The following is a 21,575-nucleotide window of genomic DNA, read 5'->3' as shown; positions in this document are numbered from 1 at the left end:
ACTATTTCACATACGTGCATGTAATACCTCAATTTTTCAAATGATCAGTGCCACAAAGTCTTGACAGAACACCAGCAGCATTTCATCACCCAAAATTATGCACTGTAACTCTGTTTAATATGATGACCAAAACGTAGTCAGCTACAGCAATTTTTAAAAAGTACTATCCTACCTTCCATCTTACAAAACATTTAAATCATTTGGTTTGGGAAGACATAATTGTAAGCATCCACATGAATTATGCCTAATACTCTATAACAAAACAGCAGTTAAATTACCTGATTTTGTAGTCTTCAGTTGATCTGAGGACCCAGACTTCAGCTCATCTTTATCCTTCTCTTCTTTTTCATCTTTTCCTTCTGCTTTCTTAGCATCATCTTGTTGGTCAGTCTTCTCATCGTTTTTAACACTGCCAGACCTATAGAAAATAAACTGATTTAAAACTGAAGGAAAAAACTCAACACATTGACAAAGAATGATATAAATGTGTAGAAAGTCTGAGCTAAAAGCAGATTGAAATAAATGTCCTTTTACATATAAGGCTTTGGCTTAAGTCTCTGGAAGAAATGCACAGTATGTCCAACGCTGATACTGAAAATGCTAATTCCTCTGTTGGCATGAAGTGAAAAAGATCAGAACCTACGGTACAGCTTCAAAGAAGTTTTGGCCTACCATAAGATCAAGATAACTGAACTATACACAATAGGAAAACACACACTATGGTGTGCCTAATGCCAGAGAAGATTCCTGAGAGAAAACATGGCAACCAACGTCAAACCTAGTAGAGTTTTTGTACCATGGCTGTTGAACACAACAAAATCGACACCATACAGTAGGTGGGCAGAGCCTCTCATAAAATTAAAAGTTTCCAGAGATGAGAGCTAAATTAAACAAAGCCAAAAACTAGTTATCAAACAGCATTTGACAAGAGAGTTATACTTCAAGAAAACATTTAAAGCAGAGGAGTTATCTTAACCCTTCTGGCTACACTAAGTATTCCAAAAAGAAAAAGCAGTGTGGCGCTGATGAGAACAAATGGTGGGAACAGAATCTTGAACATCTGATCTCCAACAGTAGCCCTAGGTAGCCCTGTTCCATGAGAGAATCTCTTGTGTGTAAAAAGCTCTAGTACGGAACAGACTAATGAATGGATCAGAACTCTAGAGGGGTGCTCTTTATAGGTTTATGATATTGATGTGTAGCAGGCTTTATTGCAGCCTGGCATAAGAAGATCTAGACATACCAAAAAGCCTATGACCGAGAAAACATGGGTCTTATATATACCTAACAAGGCATGCAGTTGAAATATCTGCACTTCACTCACTGTTAACTTTTATAATAGTATATTTGGTAATAAAGATCAGAAAGAACAGTCATTATGATAAAACATCAGAGAGCCAAAAAAAAACTGAACTGGAAAATGGAACTGAGAATTACAACTGAGATAGGGAGTAAGGTTCCAAGCACATACAAGGGAAAGTTAGCATTCAAGGAAAATAACCAATTTCTGAGATTTCTCCACCCACAACAATAATCAGGATACTTCGAAGTCTACACAGGGGAGTCAGGGTGGAGACCTTTTAATGAAATTCCATCAGGGAGTTGTGCTTTCAGTGGTTTCTTTTTTGCTACTTAAGCCTTATTAGTTCCTAGATAATCAGATACAGATTTGATTTGTGACTGCATACACTTGACCAGAAATGTGACAATGAAACACAAATATTGCTTCCATTCATATTCCTATTTTTGCATGCATCACTCCAGACCTCTTTATATAGTCAACTTGCTCACTTCTTAACACAGCTTTGTTTTTCCAGACAAAGCAGAAAATACCCCCAAACTATCAAACTATTTTTCAGATATGGGATCATAGAATGATACCTCTCACTGACAACTGTCTCCTTCTTCACTTCACTCTCTTTTTTCTCTGTAGGTTTTTTCCCAGCAGGTTCATTTTTTGCCTGAAATTATATTTGACAAACACCAGGTGAAACATTTCAGTAATATAGGAATTCTTAGACAGGTTATTCTATCTTTTCTTGAGAATGATCACTTACTTTTTCTACAGAAATTATTTTCCCATGTAACTCTGTTTTATGAAGGTGTGTAATACATTTTGTTGCCTCCTCAGCCGTAGACATTGTAACAAACCCATAGCAGCGAGAACCAGGACTGCGAGCATTGGTCACCACTTTTGCACCAACCACCTTAAGGAGGACAATTATAGTGTCACTCTAATATAAGTACACAACACACACATACACAGCCCATTTATAACCTTAAAATATTAGGTTTCAGAGTAGCAGCCGTGTTAGTCTGTATTCGGAAAAAGAAAAGGAGTACTTGTGGCACCTTAGAAACTAACAAATTTATTTGAGCATAAGCTTTTGTGAGCTACAGCTCACTTCATTGGACACATTCACCATGTCTTTTACCTACTCTAATGCAGCCTATCATACCTGGAATATCTGTTTTTAAGCGACAAACAACTATGAAAACAACATTTTGGAACCAAGCATTGTAAGTGCAATGTTGCAAAAGTTCAACTGGTGAAAAGCAGACAATGTGAAGTATATTTATAAGAAATCCTGTAAAATGTGCATCACCAGCATCATTTTGATGAACGGTAATAAAAGGAACAACAGTCGAGAGCAAGTATAATTTCCACTCATGTTGATATGAGTTCAACAATCTGCTAGGATGAGTCCCAACAAAAATGTAACTTTTCAGTCATTGGTAGTTGTACGCACAAAATATTAACTAATTAAAAATTTTTTCAAATAAAATTCAGTTTGAGAGGTGGGAAGCACTCACCAAAAATATGATTTTAAAAAGCCTGCTTATATGCAATTTTCACGTATGCTACAGAAGACAGGGAAGAAAACGTTGAAACAGCATGTATAGATAAGTATTTCCATAAAAGCTCTTTGTTTATGCAGAAAAAGTCTATAGAGCACACTTAATACTGGGGGAATAAATCAGAAATTCATACAGGCTTCCCATTTTAAAGTGCAGCTGAAGGTGGAATATGCTTTTAACGTGTACTTTACCGCAGGTGTACTTTTGCCTCTTGTAAATTTAACTTTGTCCATAATTATTATTCCAAAGAAGAATATGGATTCTTTTGTTTGAATTACAATGACTGCTGTCAGATTATTCAGGCCAATACAAAGACAGCTGTCACCGGTATTTTGGATTCACATTTGTGCCATTTCTCTAGAATCATCTCCTCCCAGATCATTGGATGAAATTTTGGATTAAACTAAGAAAATGAGTACACCTCATTTTAATAATGTAGTTTGACACAGTTAATTTTCTTGGCATCAAATGCAATAACCACATGCAATTCAAACAAATACCCAGATGTGCTGAAGTTAATTCATTTGATTTAATGTAAGATCACAATATGTTAAGTTAAATTTGCGGAAAGCCATTGCCACCGCTTGCAGTGGGAACAGTATTTAAGCATTCTCAGCATCTGACAACATCATTTTAAAGTACGCTACTGAACCTCTGAGAAAAATACTTAAATATTCCTTCAAATACGAGGGAAGTTATTAATTTTGGCATCCATCATCTATTAAATCAGCCCTTCCAATTTTCCTCTTAACAGGGGATATGGGATTTAATTCAGCACACCATTAACAGCAGTATACAAAACCTTTTTTCAAGTGTTAATTTTAGTATCAGTGTCAATTTTAGACCAAACAAATCTTTGGACTTACGAACATTTGGAGACACCATTCTTACATACTACACCAAAAAGCAGGCTCTAAATTCCAATATTATTTCATTCAGTTTCAAATATAGCCCCTTCATATTATTAAATTTACGCTGAGTGACCATGAGGGTGACACTACAGTATAGGAAATGTAGAAATATATATATATATAACAAAGACATTAGCCTAAATTAATTCAAACCAGGATCTGGAGAGGAAAGGATATTTTTTGTATGGGTGAGGGAAAATACAAAAGCTTAAATAGCTTAGATTAGTACATCTTATTTGCTTTTGCGTGCAACAAGAACATTTTTGATAATTTACACTTCCAATTACCTGTACTTCATCTGTGGTACTGGTATTCCATTAAAATACTTTAAATAGCAAATACCAAGAGAAGAAATATTGTTAGCTAGTTTGGGGTAAAAGGATTAAAAACCGTACCTTCCCATATTTGCTAAAAAGATTCTTCAAGTCTGTAGCTCTAGTCGTGGAGGCAAGTCCACTCACCCAAAAGTTTCTACCAGAACTGCTACTAGTGCGACCTAATTCAAGAAGAACACTCATTTCACCATAATTAAAAAAAGCAATTCCAGTTCACATTCTTTAGTCACAGGTCAACTGAAATATAAAGTGTAAAATTTACCTTCACTGACTGACATTCTTCAAAGTGATTAGTACCTTTAAGTTCGACGTATTTGCAGTTGTAACAAACTACAAGTTTTGACATGCATGATAAAAATATAGTACATTACTTTACAAAGACTCAGACTTCACTAAATAGAATGGTTACTCACCTTAGGTAACTGTGGTTCTTAGAGGTGTTTTGTCCATGTGGATCCCACTTATGGCACAAATATTCCTCATGTGTGAGAGATTGATATTTTTGACCATTCAATCTAGACTCCTAATTGCCTAAATCCCTTTTGAAAATGAGATTTAGGCTCATAAATTAGTTAGTTGTGCTGCCGAGTGCCGCAAAACCTAAATACCTTTAAAAATATGGGCCTACGTGTTCTAGGAACCTAAGTGACTTGAAAAAAAATGGATTTTCGGTATTTCTAAAGTAAAATTTTCAATCACATAATCCAGCATATAATGGCTGTTAAAGGTATGGCTTGAGCTCCAAGTGGCAGCCTTGCAGATCTGATATAGGAAAACTTCTTAGGCACCCTGAAAAGGCTGTCTCGCTTTAGTTGCGTGGGCCCTGATGCCCAACGGAGGGGACTTATCTACTAGTTGGTAACAAATTGGAATGCACTGAGTGATCCACTTGGATCCATCCACATAAGCATAGCCCTGAAAAGCAGGTTCTACTAGCTGTTGAAATGCTTTACTGGGTTCCAGTTGAGCTGTATTCTGCACACACATCCTCCAGCTGGCAACTCTGCCTTGCAAAATCCCTTGTTCTTCCCTATACAGGTGTGGGTCTACTCTGCTCTGATTATCTGCTAATGAGCTGTCAATGCATTAAATTGGGATTGGGAGAGTTTTCAGCCACCTATGAAATGTCCTTGCTGTCCATAATTGAAACAAGTCTTTTTATGACAGGTTTCAGAGTAGCAGCTGTGTTAGTCTGTATCCGCAAAAAGAAAAGGAGTACTTGTGGCACCTGAGAGACTAACAAATTTATTTGAGCATAAGCTTTCATGAGCTACAGCTCACTTCATCAGTGAGCTGTAGCTCACGAAAGCTTATGCTCAAATAAATTTCTTAGTCTCCCAGGTGCCACAAGTACTCCAAGTCTTTTTATCAATCCTCGCTTACCAATTTCCTTAGGCTTCTGAGTGGTCAAATGTCCTCCTTAACTGGGTGGAGCAGATCTTGATCTAGCTATCTGCAATTGAACCAACAGTTGCTCAGTTTGGAGATATTTCTCTTTCAGTCTCTTAGAACTGCTCTGATATTCCTTCCAGTTCCTTCACCAAATGCAGGCTAGCTTTACTAAAGCCCTTCTCTTCTCTTGACAATGTTCTCTTTTTCCGAATCACAGCATTCCTTCTCCATAGGTTCTCACTTTCAACAAGAATTGTGCACTGGAAATGTTTCTCTGTCGACCATCTGGACTAATACCCTTGTGATCCTCAGTGTGGTTAGCAATGATTTGTGCCAACAACCTTCTAAAACTGGTCTTGTTTACAAGAGTCTAATTCTGCATATTTCACTCCACCTCAAGAATTTTTTGGACTAATGCATGTAATCTGCTCAGGTACACAGCTGTTCTCCAGTATGTTGATCAGTTTCAGAAACTGAGGCTTAAGCTCTGATGCTCTCTCTATAGTTCCATATGCCTTTTCTAGACTCTTAAAAACCGTCTCCAACACTTGTCTTGATACCAGCTAGTATGATTATCCTCACTGCTGGGGTCAATGCATTTGCAGTGATATTACCTCTCTTTATCTTGTTAGAGATTTCATCACCTTCCATAAAGTCTCTGGTTTGAGCTTGCCAGGCAGGATAATCAACCTATCCACTGAGTCTGGGTGAACTGCCCGAAAAAACATTTCAGTTTAAACTTTACATCTGTCGTTCCTTGTCTCACTGGTAGATTTCAAAACCTGCTCTTGTAAACAAGACAAAGATTTACAGCAGCAACAGATGCTTCCACGGAATGACTACCTGTTAACCCTCTCGTTTGTCAGTCACATGTGTAAACTGTCTGTCAGTATCAGATCCTCCATCAGAATGTTCAGGATCCCCATGCTCATTGTGCTGGGAATCTGTGAGCAGTTCTAATGGATATAAGTAGCATAATCCTATGGTGAATAGATATCTCAACCCATTTCTTCACTAATCTGTGTATTTCACACACACTCTCCCCCTGTGTATTAAGGGAGGCAAGATCTGGAAATTCACAAAACATTTAAAACCACTCTCCTTCAAAGCTCTGTATATCAGTTACCTGACCATATGCCCACCTATCAGCCCACCTTATTGCTTCTGTACTGTCAGTATGAGACACATCACTGATGAAAATGGGTCTGTAGGAATTCGGCCCAAATGTCTGCAAGTATCCATGATTCTAGTCAATAGAATCAATACAGTACATGCACACACATATACTACCACTCTATTCTCTCTGACTGAATGATACTGATTGTCTCAGAAAGAGAAATCAGTTAAAACTGTGTAAACCTCAAGTCCAATTTTGGGCACTATTTGTGTAACAGGAAGGGGGGTAGATGAAGAAATATTACATATAACTATTATACTCCCCCGTTTCCTACATCTCAGTTTAACACTTTTCTGAGGTACAAGCCAGAGTTCTCTCTTTATGCATTATGCAGTTAAACCTCATGGCTACTGTATGTAAAACTCTGAATGTAGCTGTTAACTGTTCCTAGTCAGCTTCAAAGAGAGTACTATACAATTTCTAAATAAACAAAGATTTAAGACACAAAAATATTGTAAATAGTATTTGGAATACTTATGAATATTTTTAAACATCTTTTAGAATGTAATAGAAATATCGGTAGATTTACAGACTGTCCCATTTTGTTGCTGTTATATATGTTTAATGTTAAGGTTTCAACGTAACATTTGCACTTCTATACTTTAGCATGCACATATAAAGAAAACCCCACTGATCCGATTTCAGAGGATTTTTCAGCCTTTATAGTGTGGCCCTAATATGTATAGCATCACCTGGATTCTTCAGAGCTTGAGAAGAATGGAAAAGAATAGAGATTTTGCCAAACTCATCAGAGCTTTGTCAACAAACAAAAATCTGGGGATCCTTACAGCTAGGAGGATTCCAGCCCCTGGATTAATAGTTCCTGGTCTCAGTTGTTGGTGAAATAGAAATCTGAAGTCTATAACCAAAGTGGTAGAGGCACTGGAATCAACATTTCTATGAAGCGTTCACTCTGTAGGGTACCATATTTTCTCCAACAAACCCAGCTAAGTCAGGTAAGAATTTACAAACCTTTACCTTTACCTCTGCTCTGTTCTCTTTTGGACAAAACCCCCTTTTAACCTCCACCTCCTCCCTCACCTAAACTGTGATTGGCATAGCTCTCAACTGGTGAACGTGTGGGACCTGAACAACTGCTCGCCCTAAATGAATGCTACTCCCGCAGCTTCAGAAGCAGCTACTGAGCATGTCTATTAATGACACATGTTTCTGGATGTCCTGGGTCCTTCCACCAGACCTTGGGTCTCAAAGTTTCAGAGGCAAGAATCCTGGAGGGATCCTGGGATGGTAATTGCTCTGAAGAAAAAGGAAAAGTATTTGATGTTCTTGTTGGCAAACAGGTTGATTACGGAAGGGCTCTATTTGCAGAATAGAGGCTTGAGGATGGAGTTCTTCAGCAACTACTAGTGGTTGGCTGAGTACTGAATGTTGAGGCAATTATGCCAATTGTTTGTTCCTGGTAGTTATCCTGTAAAGATGGCACTAATGCCACAGCTTGATTGTCTCCTGACAAAGAAAGGATGAGTTGGTACCCTCCTGCCTATTGATATAAAATATTACTTTACCAAGGTGTTGCTTTACTGTGGTTCTTTTCAAGAGCAGCAAATTGATATGGAGTAAGGACTCTTTCCAGAACAACATGCCTTGCATTTGCAGGTGGTTTAAATGGACCAGAAACCTGCTATGGAGACACTTGTAATCTTTGTTGCTGTGGGAAGAGAGGTGTAGAATGGTATCTCTTCTTTGCAGCTCAACTAGGGATAGGTCCATCAGTCCAGGGAAATACTATAGGATTTGGAAACACAAGGCAAATGTTTGTATTTGGTGGGTTGGTAAAGAAGACTTCAGCCAGCCTTGAAGGTGAAGACTTGCAAGAAGTGTCACATGAGTGCACAAGGCCATGTAACTTAACAGTTTGATTCTTGCTGTTCTTGCAGGGTTTCCCTGAGGATGAAGATCAGGAACACGATAGCCTCAAATCTGTCTTGAGGAAGATATTCCTTTGCTGTATTGGAATCTAGAAAAGCCCCTATAAAAATGCTATGGACTGGGTTGGCCAACCTCAATTTGGAGGATCCAGAGGCTGAACAAAGGGTTTGCTGACCCTGTCTCAATACTGGTAAGGAGACTTAGTGCACAGTCCCTACTTACAAAGGCATAAGAATGGCCACACTGGGTCAGACCAAAGGTCCATCTAGCCAAGTATCCTGTTTTCCGACAATGGCCAATGCCAGATCCCCCAGAGGCAATGAACAGAACAGGTAATCAAGTGATCCATCCTGTCGCCCATTCCCAGCTTCTGGCAAACAGAGGTTAGGGACATCATCCCTGCCCATCCTGGCTAATAGTGATTGATGGACATATCCTCCATGAACTTATCTAGTTCTTTTTTGAACCCAGTCATAGACTTGGTCTTCACACATCCTCTGGCAAGGAGTTCCACAGGCTGACTGTGTGTTGTGTGAAAAAATACTTCCTTTTGTTTGTTTTAAACCTGCTGCCTATTAATTCCATTTGGTGACCCCTAGTTCCTTTGTTATGAGGAGTAAATAACACTTCCTTATTTACTTTCTCCATACCAGTCATGATTTTATAGACATCTATCACATCCCCCCCTTAGTTGCCTCTTTTCCAAGCTGAAAAGTCCGTGTCTTATTAATCTCTCCTCACATGGAAGCCGTTTCATACCCCTAATAATTTTTGTTGCCCATTTCTGAACCTTTTCCAATTCCAGTACATCTTTTTTGAAATGGGGTGACCACATTTGCATGCAGTATTCAACATGTGGGCGTACCATGGATTTATACTGAGGCAATATGATATTTTCTGTCTTATTACCTATCCTCTTCCTAATGATTCCCAACATTCTGTTCACTTTTTTGACTGCTGCTGCACACTGAGTGGATGTTTTCAGAGAACTATCCAGAATGACTCTGAGATTTCTTTCCTTAGTAGTAACAGCTAATTTAGACCCCATGATTTTATATGTATAGTTGGGATTACGTTTTTCCAATATGCATTACTTTGCATTTCTTAACATTGAATTTCATCTGTCATTTTGTTGCCCATTCATCCAGTTTTGTGAGATCTTTCTGTAGCTCTTCGCAGTCTGCTTGGGACTATCTTGAGTAGTTTTGTATCATCTGAAAATTTTGCCACCTTATTGTTTACCCCCTTTTCCCTGATCATTTATGAATATGTTGAATAGGACTGGTCCCAGTACAGAGCCCTGGGGGACACCACTATTTACCCTTCCCCATTCTGAAAACTGACCATTTATTCCTATCCTTTGTTTCCTATCTTTTAACCAGTTACCAATCCATGAGAGGACTGTGCCCTCTTATCCCATGACAGCTTACTTTACTTTTTTGGTGAGGGACCTAAGGCACTGAAGAGGTGGAATCTCTGGGAGTCAAAGTTCCTTTTTGGAGTCAGAGGAACATCTTTCCAAACGCAACACTCCCTATATGAATTGTTCAAGAAGGTAGAAATATCTAGAGTGATGAGTTCTGGTGGAAAAAGATCAGCATATGGTCCAGAATGTGGCCTTCATAAAAACAGATTAATGAATTAAAAGCATCTATCTGTTAATGAAATAAGTCCATTTGGCTCGATGTCAGTGTTTAGGCTCAGCCACTAGGTGAAGAGGTGCCAAGTAGGAGTCAGGAAGAAAATGCAAAGAAAACGAATAAGACACAGCCAAAAGGGCAGAAAAGTGTCCTTAAAATACTTATAGCAATTACTAATATATACCCAAAATTGATTTGATGAAAGGGTGTCAGCAGGCAGACACTGCCAAGTTCTGTTCTACTGCTGGAGTGGTCAGAGCGAACGGGGAGGCAACTGGATCTGCACTGCCCTACATACCCTTGAATGGGGAGAGGAGACAGATATAAGGACATGCACAGGCAATGGGGCCCAGCTGACACTCCTGGGTGAAAGATTATGATCTCACTTGCATATGGTATGTACATGTCCCATAAGTGGGATACACAAAGACAGATTCCATGAAGAAACAAAATAATTTGACTAAGGGAGACTGCCTTTGAAGATTGTCACAGAAGTGTACAGCTATTTTAATTTAGATTTATAGGCAATTATTAGAATCCTTATTTTAGCAAAACAGAAAATTATATATGATAAATTTGTTTCATATATTTAAACTGAGTAGAATTATGAAAGGCTCTTCACTCAATGAGATGTCCATAAGCACCTTCATTGGTCTGAAGGACGTATCTGCCATGTATTAAAGGTTTTCTTTGAAGTCACTGTTACAATTTGTAGGATATAGTCACCTAATATCCATAGAAAATGATTAGAACAATAAGCTTTCCATGGTACACACTAAGTATTTTTGAAACAATGGTTACATAATGCAGATAGAAAGCCTTAATTAAATCTTGCAATCATTGCCACTGATTTCAATTATTTTCAAATCATTTACAATAACCTACTCTGCAAAAAAGCAAAAGAAATTACACAAGTTTTACCAAATGAGTCCTAGGATGCAGATTATTTTCCTTTACAACATACCTTTCTCATCTTTTGAGACTGTCTTTGTAGCTCTGTCCTCCTCAGGGCTAAAGACAAAAATTAACATTAATCAATGAGGAAACAAAAAGGAAAATTAACTCTAAATTATGGTATTAAAATACCTACCAGAAACTAGTTGAGAAACAAAAGACACCTTTGCAAACTTGTATTAAGAAATCTGACATGAAATAAGGAAAGTCAGATTCTTAAACTTATGTCTGGCAGAAGATAAAAATAAGAATTTAATAAAACAACCTTTGAAGGTTGAGGAAAGGAAGGAAATCAAACCATCAGTTAAAAATTGCACAAGAAGAAATAAAAGATTCTTTAGGAATAGACTACAATTTCATCAGTCTTGCTGGCCAATTGAAGGAAACAGCTTATTTGCATCACTTAATGACCAATAAAAAAAGATAGCATCTGGTCTAAAACTGAGAAAAAACAAACCTCTTTTTCTGATCACCGCCCTCATTGGTAGAGGACTCTTTAGTAGCAGATGATTCTTCAGAAATAGCTTTGTCTTCTGTTTTCTTGGCATCTTCTTTACTATCTTTGGTTTCAGGACCTGCATCTTTATCCGCTGTTTCCCCACTAGAGGCTTCCAGACCTTCTGATGGTTTGCTACTCTGATCACTTATGTTTTCTACTACTAAAGATTCAGAGTCCATTTTCTCTTCATCTATTGTCTGTTCACTTGTCTCCCCTTTTGCTACAACTAAATGCTTTGCTTCCTTCCTTGAAAGATCTTGTGCTGACTTGCTGTCCAAATCTAAAGCATCTTCCTCCGACTGACTGGCAGCAAGAGTGTCCTCTTCCTCTGCTAGCTTTTTGCCTGCCACGGCGTTACTTGCTTCTTGTGCATATGGCTGCTCCGCTTCGGAAATTTCTTCTTTAAGTGGTTCAGATTTACAAGTTTCCCCCAAAATCTCGAGTATTTTCTCATTTTCTACGGATTTAACAGGAATAGAATGGCACAAGATTTAATCACCAGGGAAATAAAGCAATCACAAATGTGGAACTGGCATGGCTGCCACACTAACACCAAGAGAAGTTCTAAGCTACACAGAGATTGGAAAACCCTAATGTACACAATATTAAAGTTCTAAACTATTTGCAGCCTAACAAATTATATTAAGCCCAAACGTTATAGGGAAGAAAATGCCCCCACAGATTTAACAAAAACCTTCTGGCTGATCCTTGACATTCTTCATGAAATTGTTCAGTTCTGGTTCTTCTCAATTTAACTTCCACAATCCAAGATGCTTAACTGAATGTATCAATGCACTGAAAGTTCAATTTTCTAATTTCTGTGAAATTCTTTTAGCAGACACTCCAACATGAAAACTGGGACATCTTCTGATGGTGCATGAGTATATTTTCAGTCCAGAAAGTGAATAGAATCTGTATGGAATTTCCATGAAGAAACTGTCTTCTTTCTTCTTTATCCAGTTACTAATTTTTAAATTTTAGGTCCCTACAATGGCTTTATACTGCCTTTTCTGCTCTACTTGTTAAAGAATTAAGATACTCTGTGATATCACAAGATCTGTTTTACATGTAGAATCTTTAGCTTTTAAACTGAAATTAACTTTTCTAGATCCATTTATGTAGTTTAGGAGGCTTTTAAATAACCACTTTATGTCAGTGAAAATATTTAAATGACAGACATTAGTTCACAGATCTGGGGATATGATTGGGTTTCCAATCTCTATGACCCTTGCATGATCTGGATTGTCCACCATAGGAATAATGCAAACTATAACATTGCATTTTTTGTTAAAACAACTAGTGTTTTAAAAAGGGTTAGTTGAAAAGATGGGATTACATTGTTCTTTAATAGTACCTGGCTCCAAGGGTGATTCCTCGATTTTCTGTAAAAAAAAAAAAAAAAAAAAAAAAAAAAAAAAAAAGTAAAAATAAAACATTTGCAAACACTTTTATAAACCTAATAAACTGAGTCTAAATTACGAAAATAGAATTTAGACTATTTGAAGCTACTGTATTTAAAACTGGCTCATCTAGAACCATTTCAAACGAATGTTTATATAAATAATGAAAATTTACTTAAACAAAACCACAAAATAAATCAAGACTACCTGAGTTCACCTACATTTGTTGTGTGTCTTTCTAGATAACTCAGGCTATGTCTACACTATGGACCTGTTTACAGTGGCACAGGTGTGTTGTTGTAAGGTCTCCCCTGTAGCTGCTCTATGCCAGTGAGAGAGAGCTCTCCTGCTGGCATAATTAAACCATTCCTAATGAGCAGTGGCAGTCATTTTGGCAGGAGAACATCTCCCGCTGTCCACAGTGCTGTCCACACCAGCGCTTTTGTCAGTGAAACTTTTGTTGGTCAGAAAGGTGTGTTTTGTTTTGTTTTCACACCCCAACTGACAAAAATTTGTCTACACTAACACTTTTGTTGGTAAAAGCCTCAGAATACTAAAGGCGTTAGAAAGAACATTTATGTCTACTATGCCGAAAATAAATATGGAGAAAACATATTGCACATTTGTACTAACCACTGTAATTCACAATGATGAAAAAGGAAATGAAGTGAACTGAAAATCAGATTATGTAATGTTAGCATTAATGCAATATTTTTGTTTCCTCTCTAAAAGAAAGTTCATTAAAATATGTATAAGCAGGGGGTATTTAAGTTTTATTGCTGCCCACACAAAAGGAAGTTAAGCTTTCCAAACTAAAACCACTTTTATTTACAACTCAAATAGTAGAGGATAATGATTTCTCAAAGTGGGCAGCCAAAACTGGCAGATGTGCTCAATCAGTTTATAGATATGAGTAAAGATAGTGTCCAGACTCCAAAATAAGTAGGCACTGCCCTGAGACCCCACTGTCATTATGACTTTATTAAGTATTACAACATCTATACTAAATCATAATATGAACTCCAATTAGAGTAAAAGAGGTGAGTTCAGTTTTATTATGTTGAGAGATTGTCAATTTTCTATGTAGTACTGAAAATAACCCGCAGTAGAGCTAAAATTTCAATTTACCTTCATGATATTTAAATCAGATGAGGCAGCATCTAAGTTGTTTCCAATTTCCTCACAGTCTTCCTGAAAGATTGAATGGAAAATATTTCACTCCTTACAAAAAATTAACTACAGCTTTACAGATAAAAACCTAAATAAAATATTGGAAGGTAGGAGAAACAACACTACTTTATCTGACTTTCCCAGGGAGATAGCATTTGTATAAATATTTACCAATAATCAGAGGAACTTTTGCTCCCAAACCTCAAAATGCTACCCAAGAATGCTGAAAAATGTCAGGAAAATTATTCTAATAATTTAATGAAATTATTCATCAGCAATAAAACATCAGTTTACAATGGTCTTGCACATTTAAAGCTCCTGATCTGAAGAGAAAATTCGTTAATTTGTTTGATAGCTTTTAACATTAGTATGTCTCATTGCCTTGCTTCTCCTGTTTCTAAAGGGAAAAAAGTAATCTGAATTAGTTAACACAAGACTCATACTCTAGGTTTTTGGAGACAAAACATGTCCTACAAGTAACATACTTGGACCCTGCTGAGAAATGAACAATAAGACGCATCCCTCAAAGTGCTGCTATATGATTTAGAGCAGTTTTAACTTGCAGAATACCAGGTTTTGCCTTCCAGATTAAGGGGCCAGTGCTGCAATGGCAGAACTTAAAATGTAAGAGTAATAACGTTAGTACAAAATTGGCATTCCCAAAATAGAGGAAAGTAACATTGGGGGAGCCCTGAAGTGAGCAAATTAGTTAAAATTCTGTGTCAGCCCAGTGAAAATATATTGTATAATAATGCATATGTGGGTCTCTCACAAGGCTCTCAGACATACGAAGGTATAATTTAAAAGAATGCAAATGTAGAATTAGGGCAAAATAGAATACACAAAGCCTTAAAACCTAAATATTTTTAACAAGGACATTATTTACATAGATGGTGTGGACGAAATGAAAAAAGTTCAACCTCCAAATTATTTCCATTAAGTGGAACACTAACATGCAATAAATAAATATTGATTCCTGACATTTAAGTGATGCATATCATCTACAATTTTCAGAAATTAAACATATGAAAAATTGTATCTCCAGTTACCTACCTCGTTTTCTGTAAGTTGATCTGGAAGTTCTTTCATTTCTGCATCAATATTGTCTTTACTATCAGACAATGAGTCAAGAATATTATCGGCATTGTAATCATCTCCACAGTCTACAGCACTGCCATTATCTATTTCAGCTTCATCTAATACGCTAATATCCATCATGTCAATATCCTGCAAATTATCCAAACTTGCTTCAATATCCTCCTGTAAAAAGAAAAGAATAGCTGTATATTCATTGTGACTTGAAAGCAACACTATTTAATCTTCATCATGGTTTCACATACCTGTTCATCTCTAGAGTTTTCCTCCAGTCCATTGTCTTCAATGCCTTCTTCTGGTTTTCGCCCTGAAAACAGCATTATTCAAAGGATTAAGAGCAATATCTGTTTCAGAATACACACTCTTTGCTAAATTAGCTATTCAACCTTGAGTTTGTTCCAAAAATTAATCATTAAGACCCCGATTCTAGAGCTGCAGATAATCTGGGCTGTATTTACCACGACCATGTCATTAAATGGCATCAACTTGAACAAGTGTAGTGTTTCTAGTGCCTGTTCTACACCTAAAATTTAGGTTGACCTATCTATGTCACTTGGGGCTGTGAAAGATTTCACACCCTGAACCTAACTACAGGTTGACCTAACCCCCAATGTAGACGTGGCCAGGTTAACCTAGCAACCATCTTTCGGAGAGGTGGATTGTCATCAACAGAAAAAACCCCTTCCACTGACGTAGGAAGTATCTACACTATGTGCTGCTGCAGCACCACAGCGATGCCGCTTTAGCGGCTCCAGTGTAGTCATACCCCAGGTGACTATTTAGATTTCCCTACATCATTCTCTTACCCCTATATACCTCAATAAAAGGACACTATAAAAATAAAATTTTAAAAAAGCCATCTTAGAAATTACAATAAACAGAATCATAATATTTCGCTTTCTCCATTTATATTCTGCTCATCTCAAAAATAGATTAGTCAATTATTAGTTTATAATTTAGATCCCAATATTGCAAGCAAGTCCATATCATCACTTTGCAGGATCAAGGACTTTGATTTTAAGAAAAAAAGAAAAGGAGGACTTGTGGCACCTTAGAGACTAACAAATTTATTTGAGCACAAGCTTTCGTGAGCTACAGCTCATTTAGTCAGATGCATTCAGTGGAAAATACAGTGGGGAGATTTATATACATAGAGAACATGAAACAATGGGTGTTACCATACACACTGTAACGAGATTGATCACTTAAGGTGAGCTATTACCAGCAGGAGAGGCGGGGAGGGGGGGTTGGGGACGGGACAACACACGGAGGGACCTTTCGTAGTGATAATCAAGGTGGGCCATTTCCAGCAGTTGACAAGAACGTCTGAGGAACGGTGGGGGGTGGGGGAATAAATATGGGGAAATAGTTTTACTTTGTATAATGACCCATCCACTCCCAGTCTCTATTCAAGCCTAAGTTAATTGTATCCAGTTTGCCAATTAATTCCAATTCAGCAGTCTCTCATTGGAGTCTGTTTTTGAAGTTTTTTTTTTGTTGAAGATTAAGAATGAGCTCTCAAAACTGGATACTCATAAAAAACAACCTTCCACACAAACTTCCTCATGGCTGGACTTTACTAAAACTAGATAAGCCATTTACAACACAGACTTTGCTTCTCTACAAAAGAGAAAGGACACTAATCTAAACTACTACATGCCACAAGGGGCCACAACAGTGGTTCCCTTAACCCACCCAGCAATATTGTTAATCTATCCAACTATACTCTTAGCCCAGCAGAACAACCTGTCCTATTTCGGGGCCTCTCCTTCTTCCCCTCCACCCCCACGAACATGATACAGTTCTGTGGTGACCTAGAATCCTATTTTCGACATCTCCGACTCAAGGAATATTTCCAACACACCTCTGAACAACATACTAACCCACCGAGACCTTCCTACCAAGACTACAAAAAGAAGGATTCTGGGTGGACTCCTTCTGAAGGATGAGATGAACGCTTCCTCATCTCTCGTCCCCTCATGCCCCATCTCTACTTGCGCTACATTGATGACATCATCATCTGGACCCATGGAAAAGGAGCCCTTGAGGAATTCCACCATGATTTCAACAATTTCCATCCCACCATCAACCTCAGCCTGGACCAGTCCACATAAGAGATCCACTTCCTGGACGCTACGGTGCTAATAAGCGATGGTCACATAAATACCCTATACCGGAAACCTACTGACTGCTATTCCTACCTACATGCCTCCAGCTTTCACCCAGACCACACCATACGATCCATTGTCTACAGCCAAGCTCCAAGATACAACCGCATTGCTCCAATCGCTCAGACAGAGACAAACGCCTACAAGATCTCTATCAAGCATTCTTACAACTACAATACCCACCTGCTGAAGTGAAGAAACAGATTGACAGAGCCAGAGGAGTACCCAGAAGTCACCTACTACAGGACAGGCCCAACAACGATAATAACAGAACGCCACTAGCCATCACCTTCAGTCCCCAACTAAAACCTCTGCAATGCATCATCAAGGATCTACAACCTATCCTAAAGGACGACCCATCACTCTCATAGATCTTGGGAGACAGCCCAGTCCTTGCTTACAGACAGCCCCCCAACCTGAAGCAAATACTCACCAGCAACCACACAACAGAACCACTAACCCAGGAACCTATCCTTGCAACAAAGCCCGTTGCCAACTGTGTCCACACATCTATTCAGGGGACACCATCATGGGGCCTAATCACATCAGCCACAATATCAGAGGCTCGTTAACCTGCACATCTACCAATGTGATATATGCCATCATGTGCCAGCAATGCCCCTCTGCCATGTACATTGGTCAAACTGGACAGTCTCTATGTAAAAGAATAAATGGACACAAATCAGACGTCAAGAATTATAACATTCAAAAACCAGTTGGAGAACACTTCAATCTCTTTGGTCACTCGATTACAGACCTAAAAGTTGTAATTCTTCAACAAAAAAACTTCAAAAACAGACTCCAGCGAGAGAGTGCTGAATTGGAATTAATTTGCAAACTGGATACAATTAACTTAGGCTTGAATAGAGACTGGGAGTGGATGGCTCATTACACAAAGTAAAACTATCTCCCCATGTTTATCCCCCCCCCCTTCCTTAGATGTTCTTGTCAACTGCTGGAAATGGCCCACCTCCATTATCACTACAAAATGTCCCCCCACCCCCTTGCGGGTAATGGCTCCCCTTAAGTGATCGCTCTCCTTACAGTGTGTATAGTAACACCCATTGTTTCATGTTCTCTATGTATATAAATCTCCCCATTATATTTTCCACTGAATGCATCCATGAGCTGTAGCTCACAAAACCTTATGCTCAAATAAATTTGTTAATCTCTAAGGTGCAACAAGTCCTCCTGTTCTTTTTGTGAATACAGACTAACACGGCTGCTACTCTGAAACCTTTGATTTTAAGGTATTCAGGACATGGATCATGTGTCTGTGACTAGACAAACTTATGATGATATAAATGTTAAATAGTCAATTTCGCTTTCTGGTTCTCAGGTGCTACCATAATGGATATACAGGCAAGTGGCCCAATATAAACTCAAAAACAACAACTTGAAATCTAGTCAAATTATAAAAATGAGCTACAAGCAATTTCAGAAAATGCATGCCCCAAGCCAATTTTTGAGGTTTTGCAACCACATAGTTTACTCATAAATAAACTAACTCCTTTCAGAAAAGGAGGGATTTCTTTCTAACACACAAACTCTGCTAAAGGGGCTTTCAGAGCAGCTGTCTCTCCTATGCCTGGCACAATCCTGTATTCACTGCCATGAGTACTAAAAATACACTTGCAATTTAAGACCACGTCCACTTTATGGTTGAAGGTATACTAACATAAGGTATATTTGAACTTCATAATACAATTTTAAATAGTCTTCCCTGGTCAAGGAAACAGTTCTAAGCTTAAACATGTAATAAGCTGTTGATAGCATGATTTCAGGGGCACATTAACAGAAACTGGAATGAAAAATGGAAAATTACAAGACAAGTAATCTTAGAGAAAACTAACAAAAGAAAGATAAGCAAGACTATGTGAACCAGGAGTGTCAACTGTTTTGTACCTTTGCTCGTTCTCTTTGGTGTTCTTTTATTGCTAACTTCTGAAGCCACTGGCATTTCATCAGGGTCTCCCCCTTCTTCCTCAATGGCCTATTGGAAACAGAGAAAGTAATTTTTGTTTTGGTGAGTTTTCAAGAGCCCATTTCCACAATATCATCTCACATGTAGGGGAGTCAGATATCGGCCATCAGTAAACAGCTCGGAGTGAGAAGGAGCTATATCAAGGTGCATTGCTCACAATTTCCCAGAAAAATCAGAATACAATCAGCACCAGGACATCCATTCTGTACATAACAGCATCATATCTAAAGGCTCGGCAGGTTACTTAGTCTAAATTTTTTGGGGGCAGGGACCAGCTCTTTATGGGTTTGGACAGAACCTAAAGCAGGTACCATTGGAATACAAATTCGTAACAACGTTTCCTCACCCACAGCCTCGTGGGAGATCAGTGAAGGGGTAGAGGGACAGCAGCAGCACAATGGTCCCAAGGGGCTCAATGAAGGGCGTGTGCTTGGGGGGGGGGGGGGGGGAAGGAAAGGAGGGAGAGCTAGAGGCCCCAGAGAAGGGGCTAGGAGATGGTGGTGGGGGGCGGGGCCCCAGAGAAGGGGCTAGGAGGCGGTGGTGGGGGGCGCTAGAGGTCCCAGAGAAGGGAGTAGGAGGATTTGGGGGGGGGGGGCGCTAGAGGCCCCAAAGAAGGGGGTAGGAGGATGGGGGGGGCGCTAGAGGCCCCAGAGAAGGGAGTAGGAGGATTGGGGGGGGGCGCTAGAGGCCCCAGAGAAGGGAGTAGGAGGATTGGGGGGGGGGGCGCTAGAGGCCCCAGAGAAGGGAGTAGGAGGATTGGGGGGGGGGGCGCTAGAGGCCCCAGAGAAGGGAGTAGGAGGATTGGGGGGGGGGGGCGCTAGAGGCCCCAAAGAAGGGGCTAGGAGGATGAGGGGGGGCGGGCGCTAGAGGCCCCAAAGAAGGGGCTAGGAGGATGAGGGGGGGCGGGCGCTAGAGGCCCCAGAGGAGGGAGTAGAAGGATTGGGGGGGGAGGGCGCTAGAGGCCCCAAAGAAGGGGGTAGGAGGATTGTGGGGGGGGGGGGCGCTAGAGGCCCCAGAGAAGGGGGTAGGAGGATTGTGGGGGGGGGCCGCGCTAGAGGCCCCAGAGAAGGGGGTAGGAGGATTGTGGGGGGGGGCCGCGCTAGAGGCCCCAGAGAAGGGGGTAGGAGGATTGTGGGGGGGGGCCGCGCTAGAGGCCCCAGAGAAGGGGGGTAGGAGGATTGTGGGGGAGGGGGGGCGCTAGAGGCCCCAGAGAAGGGGGTAGGAGGATTGTGGGGGAGGGGGGGCGCTAGAGGCCCCAGAGAAGGGGGGTAGGAGGATTGTGGGGGAGGGGGGGCGCTAGAGGCCCCAGAGAAGGGTATTCGCACCAGGGGGCTGTGCTGGGGCAGTCAGTGGTTCTAGGAGCGGCGCGAGGAACCTGGGGAGGAGCTGAGCAGCTCGCACCGGGCTCCGGGTAGCGCCATTTTCCCGCCCGGGCAGAGGGCTCCGCCGGGCCCGGGACGCGCATGCGTCCAAGGCGCCTCAGCCCGGGGACAAAGGAGCCAGGCGGAGCGTCCCCCGTTCGCCCCTCCCCCACCCCAGCCTCGCCCCGCACCTTGCGGAGCCGCTCCATCAGGACGCTCTTGTTGCCGCCGCTGTCCAGGTTGCGGCGCTTGAGCTCGGCCCTCAGGTCGATGACCCGCAGCTCGCTCAGCCGCCGGGTCTCGGGCTCCGAGCCGGAGGGAGCCGCCCCGCCCAGGGGCGCGGACTCCCCCAGCCCGGCCGCTGACTGACTCTCCGCCATGACGCCGCTGCTCCGGCTCTCGCGCGCGCGGGACTCGGCAGGGCAAAGCAGCAAAAGCCCGCGATCCTAGCACAAAATGGTGGCGAGGCCGAAACGCCCCGGCGGGGGGGGAAGGAGAGGGTGCGGCGCGCAGGCGCAGTAAGGAGGGGAGAAGGGGTATGCGCAGGCGCACGAACTTCCAGAAAGAAGGGCTGCTCTCCGTTGTAGCACAGACAGGCCGTCACCGTGCCTGCTGACTGCGCATGCGGGTGACTGCGGCCCTGAAGCGGCTCGGGCGCATGCGCCAGGTTCAGACCCGTTTCACGCATCAAGGCTACGGCGCTTGCGCGCAGCCTTCGTGCCCTATAGTCTCGCCTCAGT

The 21,575-nt window shown here is 40.7% G+C and overlaps 1 protein-coding gene across 2 annotated transcripts in view; it reads right to left on the bottom strand.

The window, feature by feature from the left end:
- LOC141977906 (scaffold attachment factor B1-like) overlaps nt 1-21,315 on the bottom strand; it is a 29,457-nt gene extending 8,142 nt beyond the window's left edge. The window contains exons 1-12 of one of the 2 annotated variants that reach the window (XM_074939687.1): nt 21,027-21,315; nt 19,396-19,483; nt 15,568-15,629; nt 15,281-15,487; nt 14,186-14,248; nt 13,012-13,039; nt 11,616-12,114; nt 11,169-11,215; nt 4,166-4,266; nt 2,058-2,207; nt 1,882-1,961; nt 279-418 (exon numbers count right to left, since the gene is read on the bottom strand). In XM_074939687.1, coding sequence (XP_074795788.1) covers nt 279-418; nt 1,882-1,961; nt 2,058-2,207; nt 4,166-4,266; nt 11,169-11,215; nt 11,616-12,114; nt 13,012-13,039; nt 14,186-14,248; nt 15,281-15,487; nt 15,568-15,629; nt 19,396-19,483; nt 21,027-21,215 — 1,654 coding nt within the window. In that variant the 5' untranslated portion in view covers nt 21,216-21,315. The remainder of the gene's footprint in view (nt 1-278; nt 419-1,881; nt 1,962-2,057; nt 2,208-4,165; nt 4,267-11,168; nt 11,216-11,615; nt 12,115-13,011; nt 13,040-14,185; nt 14,249-15,280; nt 15,488-15,567; nt 15,630-19,395; nt 19,484-21,026) is intronic. The other variant, XM_074939689.1, reaches the window with a different exon arrangement.
- Between the last annotated feature and the right edge of the window lie 260 nt (nt 21,316-21,575).

Source organism: Natator depressus, chromosome 25 (genome assembly GCF_965152275.1).
Source record: "Natator depressus isolate rNatDep1 chromosome 25, rNatDep2.hap1, whole genome shotgun sequence".
NCBI lineage: Eukaryota > Metazoa > Chordata > Testudines > Cheloniidae > Natator > Natator depressus.
This window is presented reverse-complemented; position numbering and strand designations above follow the sequence as displayed.